The sequence below is a fragment of the Pseudorasbora parva genome, chromosome 5, assembly GCF_024679245.1.
Source record: "Pseudorasbora parva isolate DD20220531a chromosome 5, ASM2467924v1, whole genome shotgun sequence".
Classification (NCBI taxonomy): domain Eukaryota; kingdom Metazoa; phylum Chordata; class Actinopteri; order Cypriniformes; family Gobionidae; genus Pseudorasbora; species Pseudorasbora parva.
In genome coordinates, this window is record NC_090176.1 from 40,078,746 (window position 1) to 40,104,903 (window position 26,158).

General features: G+C 36.6%; 1 protein-coding gene across 1 annotated transcript in view; it reads left to right on the forward strand.

Annotated features, from left to right (window-relative positions):
* The window catches only part of cps1 (carbamoyl-phosphate synthase 1, mitochondrial), a 53,952-nt gene that overhangs the window by 16,814 nt on the left and 10,980 nt on the right, over positions 1-26,158 (forward strand). The window contains exons 23-33 of the mRNA XM_067445096.1: positions 2,830-2,971; positions 3,069-3,134; positions 3,901-3,964; positions 4,125-4,306; positions 9,375-9,569; positions 12,329-12,396; positions 15,962-16,037; positions 20,073-20,150; positions 21,851-21,958; positions 22,803-22,892; positions 23,162-23,332. Coding sequence (XP_067301197.1) covers positions 2,830-2,971; positions 3,069-3,134; positions 3,901-3,964; positions 4,125-4,306; positions 9,375-9,569; positions 12,329-12,396; positions 15,962-16,037; positions 20,073-20,150; positions 21,851-21,958; positions 22,803-22,892; positions 23,162-23,332 — 1,240 coding nt within the window. The remainder of the gene's footprint in view (positions 1-2,829; positions 2,972-3,068; positions 3,135-3,900; positions 3,965-4,124; positions 4,307-9,374; positions 9,570-12,328; positions 12,397-15,961; positions 16,038-20,072; positions 20,151-21,850; positions 21,959-22,802; positions 22,893-23,161; positions 23,333-26,158) is intronic.

Genomic DNA, 26,158 nt, shown 5'->3' on the forward strand with positions numbered 1-26,158 from the left:
AATCACATGTGGGTGCTCATAACCGATATTAACAGACAGAAATAAACCAAACACACTTAAAATGAACATAAAATGATAGAATATATTATACATTGAACTTATTAGTATTAAAGTATAAGAGGGTGAATATCAGGACCTGTCTAATCATGTCCTGGTAATTTCACACCAAATCAATATAAATAATGCATGTTGAAAATAAGACAATTGAATTATTTTAGCAACTTTTTTATTTTTTATTTTGTTGTAACAGCAATATATTCATCATTATATAACAGCTAACTAATTACACAACAAATACAAATTACTGTAATGCAAAAAAGTCATTATCATTAGTGGATTAATTGCTGAAATTATGCCAATTATTCCCATGTGACACTTTATTAGATACACCTTGCTGTTACCGGGTTGGACCTACTTACCTCCAGAACTGCCTTAATTCTTTGTGGCATAGATTCAGCAAAGTGCTGGAAACATTCCTCAGAGGTTTTGGTCTATACTGACTTGATACATTCATATCTTTGTCAGCTGTCCACAGCCATGATCCAAATCACCCGTTTCACCACATCCCAAATGTGCTCTATTGGTTTAAGATCTAGTGACTTTGGAGCTTGGTGTGTTCTCATGTGTATATACAATGAGTATAATGAAATCATGGTTCAAGAAACCAGTTTGAGATTATTTGAGCTTTGTTATATGGCGTGTTATCCTGCTGGAAGTAGCCATCAGAAGACGGGTTCACTGTGGTCATAGGGATGGGCATGGTCAGCAACACCACACATGCTTAGCTGGTAAAAAGGGGTCAAAATTGTGCCAAGAAAATACACACCATTACACCATCATCACAGGATGGATCCGATGTTTATGTTGTTTATGCCTAATGTTGGCCCTGCTATTTAAATCCAGACTCATCACACCAAGCAACATTTCTCCAATCTTCTGTTGTCCAGTTTTGGTGAGCCTGTGGGAATTGTAGCCTCAGTTTCCTGTTCTTAGCTGACATAAGTGGCACCCGGTGTGGTCTTCTGCTTCTGTATCTGCTTCAAGGTTCAACATGTTGTGTGTTCAGAGATGCTATTGCAGACCTTGGTTGTAATGAGTAGTTATTTGAGTTCCTGTTTCTATTAGCTTGAACCAGTCCGGCCACTCTCCTCTGACCTTCCACGTTCTCCCACATAACTGTATATTTGCTGTATATTTTCTCTTTTTTCGGACCATTCTCTGTAAACCCTAGAGATGGTTCTGTGTAAAAATCTTTCTGAAATACTCAGACCAGTCTGTCTGCACCAACAACCATGGCAATCAAAGTAACTGAACTTCAGCAGATCATCTTGATCATGTCTAGATGCCTGAATGTGTCTCCTCCACCAATCAGCTGGTGTGGTGTGTGGGTTCTGGTGCAATATAGCTGCCGTGGCATCATCCAAGTGGATTCTGCACGTTGGTGGTGGTTTAGGAGATCCCCCCCCCTTTTCATGTAAAGCAGTTTGAGAGCCTTGAAAAGCTCTATATGCAAATTATTATTATTAATTATTAGTATTAAATACATCACAATTCTTCCATGTGATTGGCTGATTAGATATTTGCGCTACCAAGCAGTTGAACAGATATACCTAATAAAGTGGCCGGTTAGTGTATATTATATATATAGTGTGTGATAGAATTTATTTTATTACTTAAAAAAATGACTGTACTACAATAATGAGAATCTATTGAGAATTGCAAAAATAAAACTTAAGAAATTGTAAGTAAAAATAGGCTTAACTGTAATAAGTAATGGCATAATAAAACATCTTGATGAATTTGTTTTCTTTTTGCAAAATAATTTTGTACCTGAATAATTATACACTATTCAGAATCCTTGATTCAGATCATTTATTTTTTCAGATTTATAATGACCACTAAAGTATATAATCTATATTCTGATAATTCACTTAATCTTACTCAGACCAACGTCTAGATCTTTATTTTATTAAAAGCACAAATATGGTCAAACTTTGCTTATAGGTCTTCATTGTACAGTACATTGCTGTAGAACAGCAGCATCTTGAGTTGGCCACATTAACCTGAGCATGACCTGTAAGCACATGAAGATAAAAATTTGAACCATCATTTCAGTTACAACCCCTAACCACTAAGCTACTTTAAGGTGAGCGCTGACCTTTTTAAGCACAGTATGAAGTAAAGTCTCACATTTGGTGCGTGGGATAGTGAGGATTGGTTGTCTCTGTCCGTTGCGATTGACACTCTACTGTCTCACACTCCTGCTGTCCCATGCTGGTTTGAATGCTTGTTGCATTGTTATTAAACAGATTTAAACCAGGACCAGTATATGTAATAAAGGCTTGCTGTATACATTGCCAAAAAAATCTAAAAGGAATGGATAAAAAATATAACAGATGTCTGTCACCTGAATTGTTTTTTGCCTATGCAGTACTTATAAAACATTCATTTTAAGGAAGAAAATATCTGTAAGTTTTGATTCCATTACCCTTTGATCTTTGTTCAAATGTTGTATTGATTTGAAAATAAGTATTAAGCATCTAAGGCAATATTTGTTGGTGGAGATTTTCTTTCCCTTTTATACACTGATGCTTGAACTCTCTGATGATCAAAGGTCTATGGTTTGCTATTTATCCTAAAAACATTTTCCCTCTAATGATTTTGCATGTATTTACCCCCTAAACTTTTTTATTTATTTAAAAACCAGCTCAGGAAACACTATGTAACCAAGCAATACAGTTCAACATTAAAGTGTCAGCATTCTGCAAACTTTGTGTCAGGGCATTTGTGTCATGTTGTTGTGTTTCTTTATGCTGTCTGCAACCTCAGCACCACAGTGCCGAAAGATCTACTTCTGAAGGCCAAGAGGGATGGTTTTTCAGACCGACAGGTTGGCCAGGCTCTAAACATCTCGGAGGGAGAAGCTCGGGCGCTGAGGCTCAACCAGAACATCCGACCTTGGGTCAAACAGGTTTGAGCCTATTGCCAGAAATAGCCTTTTATTATTGAGATGCAGTGGTTATAATAACCATTGCTTCATGATAAATGGCTTTTGTACTCCCTTTCAGATTGATACACTTGCTGCTGAGTACCCTGCAGCCACCAACTATTTGTATTGCACTTACCATGGTCAGGTAAATCAGTCTGTCCAACCTTTATGTGGGGTCTTTAATGATTGAAGTCCCGAGCAATTTTTTTCTAGACTTCTCCAAAGTAGCGCAATTTTCCTTTTGACTTTAGCACACATCAAATGTATTTAACAAGGAAAAGCTTTAGCAGCATGATTGTTAAAGCTGCAGTCTGTAACTTTTTGCGCTCTAGTGGTTAATAAACATAACTGCACGTGTCTCGTGGAAGAACATTGCAGCCGGAGATACTTCTCTGTTCATGTCTGGCAAGTTGCACCTACCAGTTTGGCCTGAAATAGTCCCAATATAAACACTTAGTGTACCATAATGATTCGGGGTAGGACAAAAACATGGTTTGGAAAATGGATTCATGTTGTACATTGTCATTGTATAATATTTGTAAATCTTGAACACAATAAAAGTTACGGACAGCAGCTTTAACATTTACAATATTGCCAAACCACATACAGAACTTAGAACTTAGAAGCACCAAAATGCACAATAAATAAGGTGTAGTAAAAAAGGAAAATATGTCAATTTAAAGGGAAGATAAATGTTTTTTAAATAAATGCACTGAAATGTAAAAGGAAAAAGATAATATAATTAATATAATATAATAAAGGAAAATTGACTAAATAAAATAAAAAGGAAATTGTAACTTGTGGTATAAATACGATAAAACAAAATAAAATAAATTATGCAATTCACTGTGGATATTGAAGCTTGTGGCATGTATGTGATGATGAAGCAACTTTTTTGCCCTTTTCAACAGGAGCATGACTTGGATTTTAAGGATCATGGTATCATGATTGTGGGTTGTGGTCCGTATCACATTGGTAAGCTCAAATCTTTTTTACATAATAATCTTTAGATTTTTTGTTTTGTTTTGTTCTGTTTCCACTTTACACCAATCCATTCATATGTGGTCTTCATTAGTTTTAACGAGCAATTAGTGCAAGAGTGGGTCAGGGCAGTGTTTGCTCTACTCCTCCATAGGCAGCAGTGTAGAGTTTGACTGGTGTGCTGTGTCAAGCATCCGTGCCCTCAGACAGATGGGCAAGCGTACAGTGGTAGTGAACCATAACCCGGAGACGGTCAGTACGGACTTTGATGAGTGTGACCGTCTGTACTTTGAGGAGTTAACCCTGGAGCGAATCCTGGACATCACACAGCAGGAGGTGAGAAGTCAAAGTTCAGCCCATGCATCTGGTGCATTTCTGAAAGGTATTATTCACTTTCATGTTTGACAAGGGCATTTTTATGATATGGTTACATTTCTGAAAATGCCATTCAAAAAATTATTATAAAGTAAATACTTCTTGATCTAAAATCTGATTGGATGAGCCACATAAAAAACAACTTATAGATGGGCTAAATGTATAGTTAATTTAATTAATTCAAAATGTTCCTTTAATCATTGTGGTTGCTGGCATTTTTTTTTTTTTTTTTAAACATCTAGAAACATCTTTTCTCAGTCTAGAAGGAATCCAATTTCACATTTCTACTGTATTAATGACTCAGTTTAAATACAAAGTTTAATGATAAATCACTCAAGTAACCCTTTAATATTTTGAATTGGCTTTTATTTATTTATATATATATATATATATATATATATATATATATATATATATATATATATATATATATACAGTGAAATATACATTTCATTTTAAATAAATAAATATATAATAGCACTAGTGAACATAGCAATTGCACATCTTTGAAATTATTGTAGAGAAAATAGTATTTTCAGATAATAGTACAGGCATTTTTAATAATTTTAATATGAATTTCCGTGGATTTTCTTCCCTGCCTAATAAGAAATAACCTGCTTAATACAATACAATACTATACTAATAATACAATATTCCAAACTCCTCTGTTATCTTGTGTCTGAAAGTATATAAGAGTAAATGTGTTATACTTTTTCTCCCCTAATGCTCACTGTGGAAAAAGTAGCAGCATATTTTATAAAAAAAAAAAAAAACCTGCAACAGACTGTTTGTAGAGCATGAGCAATTCCTCATTTTCTTTTTTTGATGTTTAGCAATGTGTGACCGTAGACAAGAGCCGACTGGTCCACTGCTCTTATTATGAATATCACAGTGAGACAAACTTCACAACTATTGCCACCAGCGCTGGACTGTTTGTGCAGCAGTGTGCTATACAAACAAGATCATGTGTTTCCAGTGCGTATATAAATTCTTTAATGTCTGGGCTGGTATCTCATCGAACAAGAGACATTCGAACACAACAGTGATAGCCTGCATTTTCAGCTGCATTGGTTCTGGAAATTGTTTTCCTATTCAATCAAATCATACAGCATTTGACTCTAAGCCAAAACATAAAATTAAAAAAAAGAAACACTATGTTCTAACAGACTATGTTCTGCTATATTCAGAATAGTATATCACCATACAATTCGTGCAGTAAATATTAGTATGATTCAGATATACAATATGATAGATAATAATGTAACATTTATAATACAATATACAACTATTGAGTGATTTTAAGGGCTGCACGATATCAAAGAAAAATGGAACATGCGATAACTAACATTTTGAATAATGCGATATGCAATATAATGCTTTAAGGGCCAGATTTACTTACACCTTGTGCCAATACAAACCCTCTTTTGGCATTAAAAAAATTACTGTCAGGATTTACTGAAGACATGCAGTGAAAAATTTGTTTATAAAATAAGTTTATGCTAATAAATTTTCGGGGCTAACCTTCTTGTATATGCATTTGTAGGAGTTTCCCTTTCAGGTGCAAAATTTATGAGAGGAGAGTATTTAACCCCCTGGACCCGAAGAACCTCAAACCCCCATCAGTCCCAAACCCCCTTATTTTTTCACGATTCAGTGATCGCAGAAAACAATGCCAAATCAGCCAAATGTCCCTTTTTTTTTGCATAATTGCATAATTTGTCAAATTTGTCATTTCACCGCAAAATTATCACTTTTTTTTAAAATAAAAAATAAATAAATATTTGGACTATCTCTATTTTATTTAAAGCTGTAATGCATTGCTTTCATGAGGATACAGTTGTGGTGCATGCGCAGTGTGTGGTCTTTGTGAAAGCAAAAGTGAATCTTTCTCACCTGCCGTCTCGCGTAAGGACCGGGCGAATTGATTACTCAAGATGGATGATTGACCAAATAAAAGTATGATATGCCCGATAAAACTAAAAAAATAGTTAATAAAAGCGCTGTATACCACAAACTCTATTCACTATTGACACACTGACCGTTGTTTGCCGCCTGTCAGCTCTCGTGAGTGTACAGATCTGTTCTATAGCGGCTTAATGCCCTTAAACAATCAAAATCAAATACACCCATGATTATGCCTAAATGTCCATCTTGGCAGTGTCTTAAATGAATAGGTTTGAGACGTGTGATTATTGGGTCCGTGTATTACTGTAGGCAGTAATCTTTAAAGTGAAAGCAACCTAACATAGCCCATAGGCTACCCATTAAATAACAACCACTGGAAAAAAATAACAGTAGCCTGACTTAAACGTTTAAAAAAAAAAAAAAAAACGACTTAAAAAAAGCACTGTTTGTATGTATCTTTGTTGTATATATTTGTCCTCCTATCATTTGTTTATTAGTTCTTATTTTATTACTGACTGTTTACTTGATTAATTAATTTGAGAACTATTTATATTAGACAATTGCTTATTGCTTTTATTTACTTTCCCCGGCTATTTCCCACCCTAAGTGATCATGTTATTAAAGCTACATAGTACACCACTGGGCTACTAGCCTTTTTTTAGTAAAATACCAAAATAATTTTTTGTGTATTTTCTGTTGTCGTGTGTGACTATTGTGCTAACATAATACATATGATGTTATAGTAAATGTGCTAATTATCCTAATTATTATTATTTTAAAAAATATTGCAAAATTCTTTCGCAATTTTCGGAAAATTACCACCAAAAAATGAGTGATTTTGATCACAAAAATTACAAAAAATGTTCACAGAATCCTGGAGGGACTGTATTATGCATATTGCAATATGATTTTGTATATTTGTGATTTATTTCAATCTTGCAGCCCTACTATTATAAGTTTCTGTTATTTATACAGATCTGTAAACTCTCTGAAGACTGACTTCAAAGTTTGGAGTTTCTGTTTCCACAGTAACAAACTTCTGTGACCGGTCATTATTCAGTATTATGTGTAGAGTAGTTCTTCACCAGAACTTTGGCAATTAAAAAAAATCTGATTTGTAGCTGCAAAAGTATATACAATCACTTAACAACTTCTGAGATTTTACAGCTGAAATGTTGTAGAGACGAACCAGGAATTGCCTTTGAGCATCTAAGCAGCTTTTGGTGAATTCATTTCTATTCATTTTAGAGAGATAGAGCCACTCAATTCTACACTGATGATGCAAAATCTGAATTTTCCATTCAGACATATTATAAGCTAGTTAAAGTGGTGATTGAAGCATGGGTTGATCAAGTGTTTGTTGTTTTGAGTTTGTAATATATTCCCAGTTGCTGTGTAGCGGTTTATTACCCTCATATTAGCATGCTCGGATAAACCTGGAGGGTAGTGCGGAGCTGGTGTATGTATGGTGAAGTGGGCATACATGTGGTTGCCATAGTAATGCAATGAATTGGATTAGAAGGTATATGCCAGCTCTCAGAGAGTAAAGTAATGCCGTGTCATGTCCCAGGGTCAGCTCCTGGGACCTCAGCTCATCTCTGAGGCAACGAGAGGGGGAGAGAGAAAACATGAGTGGATAGGAGTCTAGATTGAGTAAAACCTATAAAGAGTGGAACAAAATCATTGTGAATTCATGCAATGAATGAGCAATGATTGTAGACATTTCTGTCAAAACAATTCTTTGATTAAAACATTCTTTGATTAACTTTCTGTCATATTATGGGATGAATCAAGCTTTATTTAAGCTTAAACGGAATTTGTAGTCTTTGGGCTTGGACAGATAAAATCAGTCATATGTTAAATTGTATAGTCAAAAGGGTAATTATAAAATGCCCTTGTCATTTTACAGATTTGTGTTTACTTGAAGGAATACTAAGATTAATAAGGAATAATAAGATTAAATTCTATGCCTACATATTTAATCTTAAATAAATATATTTCATTTATATTTCATTCATTGCTGTGAGTTTCCTTTGCATCAAGATGCAGATTTGCATATGTACAGTTAACTAATTGGATCTCTGTAATCTAAGTCTGTATTAATTGTTTAGTTTGAACGTGTTTGGAGGATGGCACACTTGGCATTGCTCGAGGATCTTGCTGTGCTGTGCACATGTCATGTTTGATGAGAGTGGCGAAAGGAAAGGATATGTCGAAAGCCCTTATATATGGACATGGTTTGGGTGCTTTTTATGCAAATGAGTAACCCTGGGAATGCAGCTGCTCATTAAGAATACTCCAAATTGGTACAGGGTTAAGAACAAGTCCATGTGCATGTGTTTTGGAATTAGGTGTAGTCCAGGAATAACGCATGCAATTATTGGTAAATGAAGTCCATTATTTGAGCTGTAAGGCTGTTTAAATCATCCTCTTGGTGGATTAGCATCTAAATGTTGTTATACAAAATTTTGGGGTTAGTAAGTTATTTTTGTAAACAAATTTAAATTTAAAATGATTTATTATTCATTTTTTTATGCAAAGATGCATTAAATTGAGCATAATTGTCATGATAGTGACAGTTAAGTCGCTAACTTTCTATGTATAAATGTATTCTGAAAAGAAAAATGGTGCACTTCATAGTTTTCAACTGCAATAATAAAAATAAATGACCATCAAAGTGGTCCTCAATATTAGAACAATTCAATATCAATATATCAATATATATTATTGATATGAATCATATTAGAATGATTTAATTCCATGTGACATTAAAGACTGGAGTAATGGCTCCTGAAAATTGAGCTTTGCATCATGGGAATAAATGACATTAATATATAAATCATTTTTATTTATTTATTTTTACATTTGAATATGTCACAATATTGCTGTGTTTACTGTATAATAAATGCAGCCTTGATGAGCACAAGAGTTCTTTTAAAAACATACATAAAATCTTTTGAACACATTGAATTTACTTATTTACTTAATGTTTAATTTACATGCAGACCAGGCGTTTCTTCTCATCTTGACCAGAATAAACTGCAATGGTGATCGGAATTAATCCCTATAGTCAGAAGTGTTTCATGCAAGACTAAGACTGTAGAGATGTTCCTTCCCTCCACAGGGCTGCACAGGCTGTATAGTATCTGTGGGTGGGCAGATCCCCAATAACCTGGCCATGCCCCTGCACCTGAACGGGGTGAAGATTCTGGGAACCAGCCCTCCTCAAATCGATCGTGCCGAAGAAAGATCTGTATTCTCTTCCATACTGGATGATCTTGGTGTAGGCCAGGCCCCATGGAGGGCTCTCAGCTCACTGGTAAGGCCAGTTTCACTTCAAACACACTTCATCTGTTGTTTATTTCAGTAAAGATTAAAGAGATGGTGTTATGGTTCTTAATTTCAAATGCATTTAATTCAACCACTGAATAATTATTTTGCATGCCATAATTTTGATGGTACACATCACGTTCCAGGATAAAAGGTCAGGTTTTTTTAGGTCAGTTGAGTAATATTGATGGAATTTTGCAGTAATAGTAAATGCCATCTGCTTTATTTATGCATTTGCTTGGATTAATTAAGCAATAAATGATTAATTAAACAAGGATTTTAAGAAATCGCCCACCCGAGTGGCCGGGCCGCACAGCCATTTTCCCAATATAGTTGCATTTCTAGACTTTTCACTTTTACAAACGCTGCATTCACTCCAAATACTCCAGAGGTGTCAGAGTGCTTTCAAACAGCAAACATTAGAAGTGCTGAAACATGTTGACTTGAAGCTTGCTCGCTCGTCCGTTAGCTACATCCAGCCTTCTTGCCGCGGGCCATGGAAGCGAAGAGCTGAAGTCGGTGTGATGAAGGGGAAGAGAGAGGGCATTCTGCCCCACGGCGCTGCCCACTCACCCTCCGCTGGTTTCCGTCTCGCTGCCGAGGGTGCATCCAGCATTTTAATGGTTTCCCTGCTGTTGAAACAAGCTAGAAAGGCAGTAGAGATCAGCAAAACCTTTTGGGATTCTGCAGTTCACTCAGTGTGCTGTTTCTGGCTAGAAGGGCAGTGCCTAGGAAAGGTGAGGATGGAGGATACAGTTGTTTCCTTATGTCACACAGAATTTCCTGCTTAGTCAAAGTTCACCAAAAGTGAAATTTAAGGCAGCATTTGATTTATTGATTCGACATTTTGTCGTTCCCAAACCTGTATAACTTGTTCTGATGCAAAAGGAGTCATTTTTACACTACTCTTTCCCATATAAACAACATTGTTTTTTTTTTTTTACAAAAAAATATAATATAAATAAACATAGTAAAAGTCCATACATCTCGTGCACTGTAAAACAAATGTATTAAAGCTTTGCAATATTTCGTAGTTTTCACATGACGTCACACTGTTATAGGAACGCCCCCTTGGAGGGCAAAACAAGGCTTTCCTCCACTGACCGCCAGTAATTTTTACCAGCTTTGTAGTAAGTAATGTAGTAAGACAGTAATTTTAAAGTACCAAATTCAATACACACCTTATTGATAATGCATACTTTGTACAGGCAAGCAGAAGAAACAGAATATAAATGAAATATTTAAACCATTATAAAGAAAACATGTTGCGTTCATATTTTAAGCTCATCTGCTCACCTGTATACCATATAGTATGCAGAAAATTTATTTTATCTTTTAATATCAGTGTTTTTACATCAAGTACATTAAGGCACTTAAAGGCTCGGTCGCACGAATAAGGATTAAGCATCTTTAGCCTGGTGTCGGTTTACCATCCGTCTTCTACATAGTTAATCTGTTAAAAATTAAGGGGTGCAACACAGCTTGATTTAAAATAAAACCCATATCAACAAATCCTTGATTAGTTTTAAACTTTGCTTAATTTAATCCTTATTGGTGCAACCTACCTTAAATGTTTTTCACGTTATAAGCATTTTAGAACGTCCCACTGTTTTTAATGATTGAAATACTGCAGCAGGTGCAGGAGAATAGTTTTTAGTTTTTCTTTAATATTTAGTTTTGTTTAGATCATCAGCATCAGACCATCAGCAATACTTAGCTCGATGCATCTTGAAAAAGACGGTTCGCTAACAAGTGGCTAATACTGTAAAAAAAAAAAACTTCTGGTCACATTCTTGCAAAGTATTTAAACTCAGACTTGTTGAGTTGTCTAAGGCTTTATGGTGGTGACATTAAAATCATCTGATCGCAGTGTTGTTCGTTTATAGCCTATATTTAGCACTTTACTTCTGGTGACTGCATTTAGAGTTGAAAATGATAAATGTTTTGTTCATTTGGGGAGCTATCTTAAGGAACGAAACGTATAAGAATTCATTTGTTTTTGGTCACAGAGTTTCGATTTCTGCAATAATCCAAAACCCAATGAAAAAAATCCTGTTGGCTTTTTATCAAAGAAACCAGGGTGATGCAAACCAAAATTGAATCTCTGCAGAACTCTATAGATTTAAGTGACGTACAGACTGAAATGAAAGTCTATTTTTTTTTTTTTTTTTTTTTACTTGATCTAAGTTTCCCATTGAGAACTACAGTAAAAAATAAAAATAAATAATAAAAATAGCTCTCTGGTTTAATGGCAGATTTAGTCGAATCAAAACCTTGAGGGCCAGTGTCCTGGATAGTTTAACTCAAACCAATACTAGCTAGCTAAACTAGCTTGTTCAGGTGTGTTTGATCAGGATTTGAACTGAACTTTGCAGGGCAGTGGCCCTCCAGGTCTGTATTTGAGGAAATCCTGATATAAAGCTTTCCTGGTTGCATTTTAGCCCTAGTTAGGAATCTCCTCCAATGCGATCTGCAAAAGATAATTCCACTCTAACTTCTAACTTCCACTCTTTATTCAGCTAGAGGGTTGTTTTATCTCAAAGTTTTCTCTCTGTGAAGTAGCCAGTTCACAAAGCTTTAAAAGTAAGGTGAATAGATGTGGTCAGCGGTAATTGTCTGGCCCTTTGCCCACAGCTTGGAACTCAAATGGAGAAAAGAGCAGAAGAAGCCTGACCTCATCTGAGATACAGACTAGGTGTTTCCGTGCAGATGATTGCAAAGGGATATCTAACTTTCTTTCTTTTTCAGGAAGATGCTGTTTCTTTTGCAAGTAATGTGGGTTACCCTTGCCTCCTGCGGCCATCCTACGTTTTGAGGTGAGTACGATGAATTCAGGACACAAGCGAAGTACGGACGATCAGCTTTGGGATTGATTTCCCATGTGATGCTTTTGTATATCTCTTTGGCAGGGCATTTTGGTTAAAGATGTTTTCACACAGAGTGCTTAAAGGACTTCACCCAACAAGTTTTGTCAAAAGTTTTGAAATAAATAATCTTTATGCAGTTTACAACAGTTCAGAGATGAAAAAAAATTAAATACATTTTCTGGAGTCATAGCACAGTTTTGTATGGTAAAAATAACATTTCAGTCACATTTTACTAATGGAGGAAGATTTTCAGTGATTTTCCGCGATTAAATGACTTGAGTCCTAGGCTGAACGATAAATTGCATTTGCGATAATATCGCAATATGAGTTTGTAACCGCAAAGGTTGCAATTAGTCTGGTCACGTGACAAGCGATCTTGGCACATTACTCCTACGGGCCTGGCCTAAAGGAAGTAACAATTTGTGTTTATTAATCTAATGTTGTGTTGGTCATACTATAATACTGTAATATACTGTATTATGCTTACAGTGTGTTCTCACCCACCGGTATTTTCCTTACAAATGCTCTATAAAGGCATAATTTATAACTGTAGTTTGAAATGCAGTGTGCTTTTATATTATAAATAGTTAAGTCACTAACAGAAGGCTTTCAGTTTCAAATGCTCGCGCTGCGCTTTGTGGAGTGCTCTTGCATGCGTCTGTGCCGTTTTAAGGGATTACACAGACATGAGAAGCCACATCTTATATTTTAAAGGTCCCGTTCTTTGCGATTCCATCTTTCAAACTTTAGTTAGTGTGTAATGTTGCTGTTAGAGCATTAATAATACCTGTAAAATTATAAAGCTCAAAGTTCAATGCCAAGCGAGATATTTTATTTAACAGAAGTTCCCTTTCAAAGCCTACAGCGAACGGCCGGTTTGGACTACACCTGCACTTCCTTCAGAAATGATGTCACTAGAACCGTTTGTTGACTAACCCTCCGCCCACAAGAACACGCAAAATAGGGGGCTTGGTCTTGTTGCTCTCCCACGTGGAGAAGAGCGCGCATTCAGCGCTTGCATCTCCCCGTTATGGAAAGAGGCGGGACCTTTCCGGGCAAAGTGCGCTAAGCTGCTGTCTAATCACAACACGGGAAGCGCTGGTCCAATCAGAACTCGTTATGTGTTTCTGAAGGAGAGACGTCATAGAACAAGGAAATCATTAGGCCGTTTTTAGGACAGAGAAAACAGCGCTGTACAGATAAGTAAATTGTGTGAAAAATACTCAAAAACAAAGCTTCGAAAACACGCAGAGAACGGGACCTTTAAAAGAGATCTGTGCATTAGTGTGAGTGCAGATATCCCACTTTCTATGATGTCATCATTAATAATCAAACAACAGTAAAGCTGAAAAAAAGTTCACTCAAGGTTCAGATACTCTTAAATACTGAAAGCACTCTTTGTTCATTTCTTGTAATATGTTTTTGTTCCTCTTTATTATTTACTAGCTTTTTATGTTTTGAAGCTATGTTAGTTTATATTACTTCTTAGAATGCAGGTGAATTGCATTTTACCAATTATTTTTACAGGCTATCATTAGGAAGAGTCTGGAGTGAAAGTTCTCTGCTCTTGACAAATCAACAGTCAAATCAACATGTATGCTGTGATATACATTTATGTCAAGAGCAAAGAAATTTCACTTCAGACTTCTCAATGACGGCCTGTAAAAATACTGGCTAAAATGCAATTCACCCGCATTCTAAGAATCCAGATTGACAGGACTCAAAGAGCTAATTTGTAATAATCAGCCTGCAGGCATCTATTTTGAGTGCCTCAATGGAAAAATTACTTTCCTTTCAAAACAGTCTGCTGTGCAGCAAGAAGGTAATGCAGGTAATGTTGCCTTTTTACCATTACAGAACATGTCTTAATCATAAAAGCACTTTCATCAGTGGACTTTCTATTTAGATGTTGCCTTAAATGTTATTGTTTGTTTTAAGGCCAGTTTAGAGCTTTTTCAGGGAACTACAACAGTCAAAAATACAATGACTTGCATTGTGCCAAGTGTAAATCTAATGGTTATCAGTGTAAGGTGCCGAGCACAAATTTCAAGTTTTCTTGTTACCAGATTCACAACATGAAACTGAGGCTAAATGAAAGTAAAGTGCTTTAACTCCTCATCCATTCATCTCTATTACATCTGTATACTGTTTTATGGTATAAACCAACAGCTACATACATTAAAGTATCTTGCAGTGACAGTGATTTGCTTTTAGTTTTCAAAAAACTGCCAAAACAGACTTTTTTATAACTTCTTTTCATTCATTTGAATATTTTCTGCACCATGCGCATCCATCACTGGTTAGCTGCTCAGTTGAGAGCTGTGTTTTAAATCCTGCTCTGTTTCTAAGGGGGCCAGCTGTGGTTTGGCATCATTATATTGCCTAAACCCATGCCTCAGGCTCAGACTCTCTGGGACTGCAGCTCTGACACAGAACCTGACAGAAACACTGCCAGTTCATCTGGACCGTGGAGCAGTTCATACTGAAAAGAGACTCTTTGGGCTGTCTCGGTATATTTCCCTCTTGTCTCTCTGTGTTCACTGTATTTTATATGTTAGTAAAACATATTGCTGACTGTCAATTAAATTGTGTGACAGTTATCAGTGGTCACCTGTCGTAATATTTTTGTGAGATCCAACCAGTGTTCAAATTAAACTTTTTGCCATACCTGCAAATAGTGATTTGTTTTAAATCATTTATTTTCCATAAATGTGTCAATCTATAAAATGGGTGCCTTTCCTAATCTAAATTCATAAATTATGTCTGTTGGGACATGCTATGTTTTCAGAAATATTTACAATATTAATGGTTTTAGAGTTTTACCAGACTTAACAATCCTTATGCTTCTGATATAGAATTATGGTTGTGATACAAAAGTTTGGGTTCAATAAGGTTTTTGTTCCTTATGCTCAACCAGGCTGTACTAATTAAAAAATACAATAATATCATGAAATATTACAATATTGTTAATAATTTATTTTAAACTTTATGTTAATATATTTTAAAATCGGCTAAGCTGAATTTTATTTTTTTGTAGAAAATGTAATATTGTGAATTTTGATACAAAAAAAATCTATTTTCAATGAATGCTTTTGTTTTTGAGCTATTTTACTTTTGAAAAATTGATCGATTGATTGCATCATATAGTATGTGTGCGTGTTGTGTGTGTGTGTGTGTGTGTGTGTGTGGGGAGAGAGAGAGAGAGAGAGAGAGAGAGAGAGAGAGAGAGAGAGAGAGAGAGAGCTGTCACTGTTAGATGTCTGGTGACACCATAAATGTTAGTCTTTTATTTCATTCAATATGAAACGCATTCAGTGCTCATCGCTGCGAGGAGCAGCTGACCCAAATATATTTCTCTAGTTGGCTTTTTATCTCTTCCTTTCTTCTTTTACACAACTTTACATATCTTCCTGTTAGGTTTGACTCTAAAACCATCAAATTATATTTTTGTCTTCCTGATGGACTCATTTAAGTGTCAGAGTGATGAATGATAAAAACCTTTCTCTCTTTTCAGTGGCTCAGCTATGAATGTTGTGTACGGTGAAGAGGAGATGAAACGTTTCCTGGAAGAAGCCACACAGGTGTCACAGGTGAGGTCAGCACACAAATAATTTAATGTAAAGCATTGTGGTTATGTTACATGAATCGTGCAATGGCTCAGTCATGATTATGCACACTTTTTAGCCATTATCACAAAATTATGTTTTTGAAATTATATTTCATCCTATCTTAACACACCCTTTATAAAAAGATGCCCTAAATATGTTTTTAAGGCAGACCAAACACATTTCCATCAGCTCCAGGTTTGCTGTACCTCAGGGCCAGTACTGATTTTCATCTCCCGTTCCTGCTGCCCCTTTCAGTTTTTCACTTAAGAGTGCAATAGTTTTCCTGAATCCAGCAAAATTATCTTTAAAACCACTGTCACTATCGTGACATTCGTGATTGTGGAAGGATATTTAGTATTTTTATAGTAGAAAGGACTTTTACAGCTTCTTCAGCTAGCATCCATTGTAAAACAGTACATTCATGTTGACTAGAACAACTATGCAAATATACTCACCTAAAGGATTATTAGGAACACCTGTTCCATTTCTCATTAAGGCAATTATCTAATCAACCAATCCCATGGCAGATGCTTCAATGCATTTAGGGGTGTGGTCCTGGTCCAGACAATCTCCTGAACTCCAAACTGAATGTCAGAATAGGAAAGAATGGTGATTTAAGCAATTTTGAGCGTGACATGGTTGTTGGTGCTAGATGGGCCGGTCTGAGTATTTCACAATCTGCTCAGTTACTGGGATTTTCACACACAACCATTTCTAGGGTTTACAAAGAATGGTGTGAAAAGGGAAAACATCCAGTATGCGGCAGTCCTGTGAGCGAAAATGCCTTGTTGATGCTGGAGGTCAGAGGAGAATGGGCTGACTGATTCAAGCTGATAGAAGAGCAACTTTGACTGAAAGAACCACTCATTACAACCGAGGTATGCAGCAAAACATTTGTGAAGCAACAACACGCACAACCTTGAGGCGGATGGGCTACAACAGCAGAAGACCCCAACGGGTGAGCCGCTGAGCTTTGCATCTGGTGTGTGACCCCCTTTTGTGCCAATTGGGCATAATTGAAATGCCACAGCCTACCTGAGCATTGTTTCTGACAATGTCCATCGCTTTATGACCACCATGTACCCATCCTCTGATTTCCAGCAGGATAATGGACCATGTCACAAAGCTCGAATCATTTCAAATTTGTTTCTTGTGGCCCCCACAGTCACCAGATCTCAACCCAATAGAGCATCTTTGGGATGTGATGGAACGGGAACTTCGTGCCCTGGATGTGCATCCCACAAATCTCCATCAACTGCAAGATGCTATACTATCAATATGGGCCAACATTTCTAAAGAATGCTTTCAGCACCTTGTTGAATCAATGCCACGTAGAATTAAAGCAGTTCTGAAGGCGAAAGGGGGTCAAACACAGTATTAGTATGGTGTTCCTTATAATCCTGTAGGTGAGTGTATATCGAACTGTGTTCATGCAGAAATATGATGTTATAGCAATCAGTGAGCCGATAGGGCACATACACAGTTTATTTGAGCATCAATAATAACATGCGTGTGCCTAATGTATGTCAACGTAATTGTCTTGACCTTCATTACAACCGTCATCCGTCAACTTTTTAGCGACCCTGGTTTTCTTTATCCAACTGAAATGTGTCTGAATTGTGTAGTTTGCGTAGCCTGTGTTCATGAAGCAGTTGGGTATTTTGAGCCGTTCAGTCTGTATTTCACACAGCGCGATTAGAAACGCATTGTGCTAATTCGAATCCAATAGATTCAAAGAATATGTATGAGAGAGGTGTTTCTTTGTTTTAACTATTATTTTGTAATCAATATAATTTATCTTTCATTATTTAGCCTAATAATAAAATGTATTAATTATATTAATATATTTAAATCAATATTAAGATTTAAATCAAGTATTTAAATCAATACTAGTATTGATTTAATTATTTAAATCAATACTAAGACCACTAAGACCCCCTAGTGGCCGATGCATTGCACTTGGTAATGTAAGGCTTGGATGCAGCTGCTGGGTCATGGAAACCCATTCCATGAAGCTCTCTACACACTGTTCCTGAGCTAATTTGAAGTTGGCTAGTTTGGAGGTCTGTAGCTATTGACTCTGCAGAAAATTGCAACCTCTGCACACCGTGTGCCTCAGCATGCGCTGACCCCACGCTGTGATTTTACATGGTCTTCCACTTCATGGCTGAGTTGCTGTTGTTCCAAATTGCTTTCTCTCTGTTAAAATACTACTAACAGTTGACCACAGAATATTTAGTAGTGAGGAAATTTCACAAATGGACATATTGCACAGGTGGCAACCTAACACAGTACCACGCTTGAATTCACTGAGCTCATAAGAGACCCATTCTTTTACAAATGTTTGTAAAAAATGTCTGCATCCCTGGGTTCTTGATTTTTTTTTATACACCTGTGGACATGGAAGTGATTGGAACACCTGAATTCAATGATTTGGAGGGGTGTCCCAGTACTTTTTGCAATATATTGTATGTATAGCTGGATTGAGAAGGAATAAATTAGCCTTAGTGTGTCTTACATCAGGTAAAGATATATTTGCTTAGTATACAGGTGTTGGACATATAATTATGATATCACCAAAAAGTTTATTTAATTAGTTAATTCCATTCAAAAAGTGATACATTTCAAATGTTTATTTATTTTCATTTTGATGTTTATAACTGCCAACTCAGGAAAATCCCAAACTCAGTATCTCAGAAAATTAGAATATTGTGAAAATATTTAATATTGAAGACGCCTGGTGCCACACTCTAATCAGCCCAAAACACCTGCAAAGACCTTTAAATTATCTCTCAGTCTAGTTCTGTTGGCTACACAATCATGGGATAGACTACGGACTTGACAGTTGTCCAAAAGATGACCATTGACACGTTGCACAAAGAGGGCAAAACACAAAAGGTCATTGCAAAAGAGGCTGGCATTTCACAGAGCTCTGTCCAAGCACATTAATACAGAGACGAAAGGAAGGAAAAGATGTGGTAGAAAAACTGTCTCGTCTGGGCTAAAGACAAAAAGGACTGGACTGCTGCTGAGTGGTCCAAAGTTATGTTTTCTGATGAAAGTAAATTTTGCATTTCCTTTAGAAATCAGGGTCCCAGAGTCTGGAGGAAGAGAGGAGAGGCACACAATCCATGTTGTTTGTGGTCCAGTGCAAAGTTTCCACAGTCAGTGATGGTTTGGTTTGCCATGTCATCTGCTGGTGTTGGTCCACTGTGTTTTCTGAGGTCCAAGGTCAACACAGCCGTATACTAGGAAGTTTTAGAGCACTTCATGCTTCTTGCTGCTGACAAACTTTATGGAGATGCACATTTCATTTTCCAACAGGACTTGGCACCTGCACACAGTGCCAAAGCAACCAGTATCTGGGTTAAGGACCATGATATCCCTGTTCTTAATTGGCCAGCAAACTTGCCTGTCCTTAACCCCATAGAAAATCTGTACGTTATTGTGAAAAGGAAGATTGCAATATTACAGACCCAACACTGCAGAAGAGCTTATCAGAGCAACCTGGGCTGTCATAACAGCTGAGCAGTGCCACAGACGGATCAACTCCATACCACACGTATTGCTGCAGTAATTCAGGCAAAAGGAGCCCCAACTAGTGAAATTAAAAAAACGTTTTGATATTCTAATTATATGACCAAAACCTGTATGTGCTATATATCTTCTGTTGGTCAGGATGTCTTGGAAAGCCATTCATATAACTAATCATTGTTATAACAAGATTGAGATTAGACGAGATATAGACAGACAGGTGCTGAGTATAAGGGTTACATTTTGCACTGCATAATGCTTATATTATGCAAGTAACAGGATGACCCTGTGCTGCATGGGACTAAGGTTGATGTGGCAATAAAAGACGGTTAGCAATTCTGGGAAGAAAACGCTCTGTACAGTTTTAGCCTTGAAAGACTTTTCAAACAAGCCTTTCAATACAGTGTTTTTGATGTCCTTTGTATTATATTCTTAAGAAATGTTTTATCAATGTTGTTATTAACTGCATTTTCTTGGAAACAGGATCATCCTGTGGTCATCACCAAATTCGTCTGTGGTGCCAGAGAAGTGGAGGTGGATGCTGTGGCCAGAATTGGCAAGGTGAGCGATTCAAGAATCATGCTGGTGTTTTCATTCTCCAACAGAAAATGTGTAAAAAGAGTAAAATGAATTTATCAGGCATTAAATAGAAATCTGTCTAAAATTGAAAGCAGAATGTGGAACACTTGGTTTTGATTGAAAATGTCTCGCCAAATCAAAGATCTACGTTGCAGTGGTTTGATTGTTCAGAGGATGCAATTTGTTGTGGAAGACTTTTTAGAATGTTTTTTAGAACATTGCTATCGCACACATCCACACATACCAAAAACAAGACTAAACTAAACTAAAACTAAAAAACTAAAACTAAAAAACTAAAATAATAATGGCTCTGGCAGCTTTTCTATGAATAAAATACTTGTAGCTTGTAAAATGCCTGTAGCATCTTCCTTTATCATTTCTTTATTTATCACCATTTTTTTTTGTGACTGTTAATTGTAATTGTAGGCTATTTTGGTCTAAATTGATTTAAAAATATGTTGTCACACAGTAATTGCGTTTAAATCTTCTGATTAGCTGAACAAAGAATCTGACTGCTCTCACTAAAACAGATGCCTATTCCAGGCCTGTGTGCTCAGTTATCAAATCAAATCCAAACCACACACACACACACACACACACACACACACACACACAATAAACTAACTAAATATCATTACATTGTTTATTAATAACTTAAATAATAACATTAAATATTGAGATTGTTCTGGATATTGAGGTCTGAATGAGTAGTGCATAATAGCAGGTTAATCGGGTAGCTTTATGCTATGCTAAAGAGTATGAATGAGAAATGTCTGATTTCATATCTATATATTTGGACTTTGGTTATACCAGTATATAAAGCATATAATTTTAAAGATATTAATGGCCATTATAATACAGTTTACATTTGTCATAACTTGATTTTGTAGGATTGGAAAAAGGCTGATGAAGTTGATGATTTGTAAAAGAAATAAAGTGACACCATGTGAAGGCCAACTATGGTAACCCATACTCAGAATTTGTCATCTGCGTTTAATGGGTCCTGCACACTGTGTGATTTTTTCAAAATCCTTTGCGAATGTCCCTTGTCAGACTGTATGAACATGATCCCCGATGTAAGCCATGTCACACTGTAAGATCTCAGTTGGCATTAATGTCAGACTGCACGATAGTGAAGGCGCGCTAAAAAAGGACGCGCACAAGAAAACCCGTCCGGAGTTTTATATCATCAATGAATGACGCGTTCGGTGACAGTGAGCTGCATTACACGCGGGACTGAAATGCTGCCTACAAATAAATCTCTAGCTCTCATTTTGGTCATAGTTTGTCTTGAAAAACGGATATATTTCACTGTCGTCGTAGTAGAAGTCACACTGCAGGATTGTGTGCCAAATCTTCTGACACTGCCAGAATTTCGTCTGAGGTAAAATTTGATCGCAGCGCTCATTAATCGGCTGCCAGTGAACATGTCAAACTAATGACCAAAGACGTGAGATTTTAGCCTAGGATCAGAGGAATCTTGTAGGATTTGCTAAATTTGTCTCAGACGGCCAAATCATGGCCAAAATCGCACAGTGTGCACCCGGCTTAACACATCCAAGTTAGTGCACACACATTGGAGCAGTGAACACAGACTGTAAACTGTGGACACACACCTGTGGGCCACGACTGCCCCTGGTGCTGAAACCCGGGAGTGTGTTTAAGTGTGGTTTTCTTTACAGGTGTTGGCTCATGCTATCACAGAGCACGTGGAGGATGCAGGAGTGCACTCAGGAGATGCCACACTCATCCTGCCCACCCAGACCATCAGCCAGGGAGCTCTGGAGAAGGTCCCATACTCGCTTTCATTTAATAAAGCTTGCTGTGTCATTTCTGGTGACACTGGTGTGCACCTGGCTCAGACAGACATTATGTTGCCATTGCAACACATTTCAAAATTTTTCAAAAGTCTCATCCAAGCCCTATTCCTAGTGTAGACCATTTTTAGTTATTTTTCTTTTTACTGTTCGTAGTACTTTGTTTTTTACATTAGGTTTTTTCTTTAAAACCATTTTATCTACCACCCTTTCACATTTTTCTCTTTGCAATTTGGATACTATCCTCATGAAAAGCATAATGCTAAAACCTCTACTGCTAAAGTTTGCATCGTCACTATGACAATATTTTGCTCTCAGAAACCACTGCAGTTCGAACAGGAAAAATCAAACTTGTCTACATATAATTTGCCATTGGACAAAAAAAAAAAAAAAAAAAAAAAACTTGGGCTGATGTAATTTTTTGTCTTACATTTCTTTCCCCCCAGAATGGTGTGGTCTTGATTTGGGTTTTTCATGACTTTTCATTCTCCTTCAAAATGAATCAAAGCTGACCACTAAAGTAGTTTGTGAAATCCACAACTTATAAACATATCTAACAAAGTGTGTTCATTACCAGCAAAGTTACAAACCATCTCTCAGAGGGTCCAGCAGTTTGTTAAAGTGTTCTCTTTTCAGCTGCCTCACTTTATCAGAGTTAATATTAAACTTTGTGCTTCCTAAAATGTTTCAAGTTTGGACATTTAATTGCTGTATATTTGACAGGACATGCATAACTCAGGCTGTGATCGATGTTTTATGCATATGCAAATACTTTATTACTTGTTGTTTTTATTTATATATTTATTTTTTATTTTAGGTGAAGACTGCTACACAAAAAATTGCAATGGCGTTTGAGATTTCAGGGCCATTTAACACTCAATTTTTGGTGAAAGGCAATGATGTTATGGTAAGTTATTGGTTCACAGTTCTAAATGAAAAATGTGTCTATGACTTCAAAAGATATGAATCTGAACATAAATTTTTCATGGCCAGCCGACAACATTTAGAAACATTTTTGATCCAAAACGAAATATTTGTCATTTATTTTTTTCTTTATTTACTCTGTAAATTATGCTTTTCACTGAAAATCATTCGGTTGAGAAGAAATTAATCATGCTAAGCTTTTTTAGTTAAATATGGCTGCTGGTTACTCAGGACCATGTGTTTCTGTCTCAGGTGATAGAGTGTAACCTGCGCGCTTCTCGATCCTTCCCTTTCATCTCTAAAACTATTGGTGTGGACTTCATTGATCTGGCCACCAGGGTCATGGTGGATGAGCCAGTGGACGAGTCTCATCTGCCCTCCCTAGAAAACCCAATCATTCCAGTCGACTATGTTGGCATTAAGGTGTGTAAGGGAAGTGAGCTGTGATCTACAATCTACTGCACATGCTTCAGCTTTTGAGCTAGTTTTGTCTCTTTCCCCAAAAAAAATTATTTAAAGCTTTTGGAGATGCTCTGACACAGTCGCCTTGCTATCACAATCTGGCGCTTATCAAACTCGCTTAAATCCTTACACTTGCTATTTTATGTTTTAATATATTTTTAAAGTCACATGATCCTGCAATCTAATTAGCTGATTTGGTGAAACTTATTTTTTTTAGGAAACTTTTTTTCCCTCCTTCAGAATTCTTTGATGAATATGAAGTTCAAAATAAGATATTTTTTAAAATAGAAATCTTGTGTAACATTATAAAAGCACACTTGCTTAAAAAAACACCCGAATGATTAGTAATTTGAATAGTAATGTATATTTCCAGTACATTATGCAAGACCTTGGGAAACAGCACATTCTGCCTGTTTGCAAACTACTGCCATAGATCATTGTTTCTGCTGTTTAGAAGTTTATTTGTCTTCTCATGTAACAAGTTACTACTTACCGAGCAAGTCAGTTAACAGTGAGCTTTAAAGGTGATTGATTATACAATTAAATTGTTAGAGTGTTAGTGCTGGTTTGTATCACAGGTTCAGGAATCTGCCTGAATGGTTTCTCTATTCTCCTAAAGTAATTTCCTGTGAAATGATCAAGGAGTTTCAGTGCAATGGCCACAAAGAGGAGCCAATCACAAGGGAATAATCCCTGTCTCCTGCCAATCTCAGTTTTAAATACCTCATTTAGTGCTGAGAGGAATTTTAAAAGGCTAGTTGGATGTTTCCGTTAGGGAGAGATGTATAGGGGATTTACACTCACTTGCGAGATTAAAGATTCATTCTGTCTCTCTTTTTCAAATGCATCTCTCGTGAACTTTTCTTCAGTATCCCGTAGGAAAGAAATGCCTTGACAGAAAAATTGTTTATACCTCAGTTGTATCTCCTAGAAGGCAAATGGATACTTCTGATTTAGAATGTGGTATAGCAGCATAACTGTTTTCAACATTATTAATAAGAAATGTTTCTTGAGTTTCAAACTAGAATGATTTCTGAAGGATCATGTGACACTGAAGACTGGAGTAAAGATTCTGAAAATTCAGCTTTGAATTTCCAGCAGGAATAAATGTCATTTAAAAATATAAATAGAAAAGTAGTCCAGAAATAGAACAGTAATTTAAAATTATACTAATATTTCAGAATATTACTGTTTTACTGTGGTTTTACTAGGCTTGGTGAGAGTAAGAGACTTCCTTAAAAGATATTTAAAAGTCACACCAACCCCAAACTTTTGAACAGTTTATAATATTTTAAATCAACTTTCTTTCTTGATTTGTGGCACATGAGTAAAAGTAAAAATGTGTGGCAAAGATAAAAGGATCTTAAACTAATTGAATTAGTTATATTCTGTGGGAGTCAGGTATGGGATGACACTAATACCATGAATTCAAATGACAATGATGAGTCCACATTTGTACATTGTCATGTTTCCTTGGCTTTGTCAAGCTGGGAAGAGTCTCAGAAATAGTGCTCTTCCTGCCTAACAAGTCCCCAATGTGAAGTCTGTGTTCCACAGCTTTACAGATAACTGTTGAAGAAAATCAGCATGTACTGTAAGAGCTTTTCATCTTTGTGTTTCATAAAAGTGCTCGTTATTCTTGTTTGAGAATCTCTGCTCTTCACATTAACCAGAGAACCATGGGTTTTTTGAGAAATGCATCCACCAAGATGATTCTGATACAGTTTCTCTTAAAAGGTTCAGTACACATTTGCTTACTGACTTTTATTCAGCGTTTTGCCGGCATTATGTGGTATGATTGTCAGTATACAATATTTGCAATTTTCCTCTTGTAATGTATGCAGTGACCCATTGGGACCAGAAAGGCCTGGTTTCCATACCAACCACCAGCCTTTAAAGAAAGCTCTATAAATTGGTAATAGGAAAGACCACTCTTTGCTGCTTCACCCAAGATGTTCTGAGATTCTCCTTGCAGGGTAGTGTGAATCCTCAGGGGGTTCAGCCAGTGGTAAATAATATATCTGCCATCACGATGAACTGTCTCTGGAATAGTGCCCGGTTTGTAGTAGTAGTAGTGTCCTTCACCTCCACAGTTCAGCCTGGCAGAGGTGCCCACTGGGATTCCTGCCACATTAACAGCCAACAATGCATCAGTATCAGAGCTGCTTGTTTATTCCCACTGGCGTGCCTTCATCTCGCATTTACATGCGTAAGTGAGGCTGGCTTATCCTGGGCTGATTAGATGGTTTCGAGAATGAGTTCCCCCTGGTGGCGCGCTGCAGTTGAGGTTGAGGTGGCGTGCTAATCTGTGTCCCGTGTCCCCTGTGCAGGTCATGGGAGCTGTCTGCCTTTAATTGGAGAGATAAGGATGTCACTTTTCACAGGGCAATCAGCTCGCCCCGTCACTCGAAAACTGCTTGAATAGAAGTCAAACCTGCTCCCCTGTTGGTCTAGTCCAAAACATTCAGACTCTAGCAGTCTCATCATGTTCTATCCACTTTTTATTTTTTTTATTTTATTTTTTTACATAAAAGCAGGTGCAGCCATTTGTAACTCAAAAGTGCAAAGCTTCTGGTCTTATCCTGCTTTCAGTTATTTTTAGCATTACAATTTTTTTCGCATCTCTTTATCACATTAGTTTCATGTATTGTCTTAATTATAGAGCTGCACGATTATGCAGATTAAATTGCGATTTGGGTAATGTGCGAATATGAAAGTTTAAAGGCTGCGATTTTAATTAAATAAATATATGCCCAGTGTGTTAGCGAAGAGCAGCTCTGTGATCAG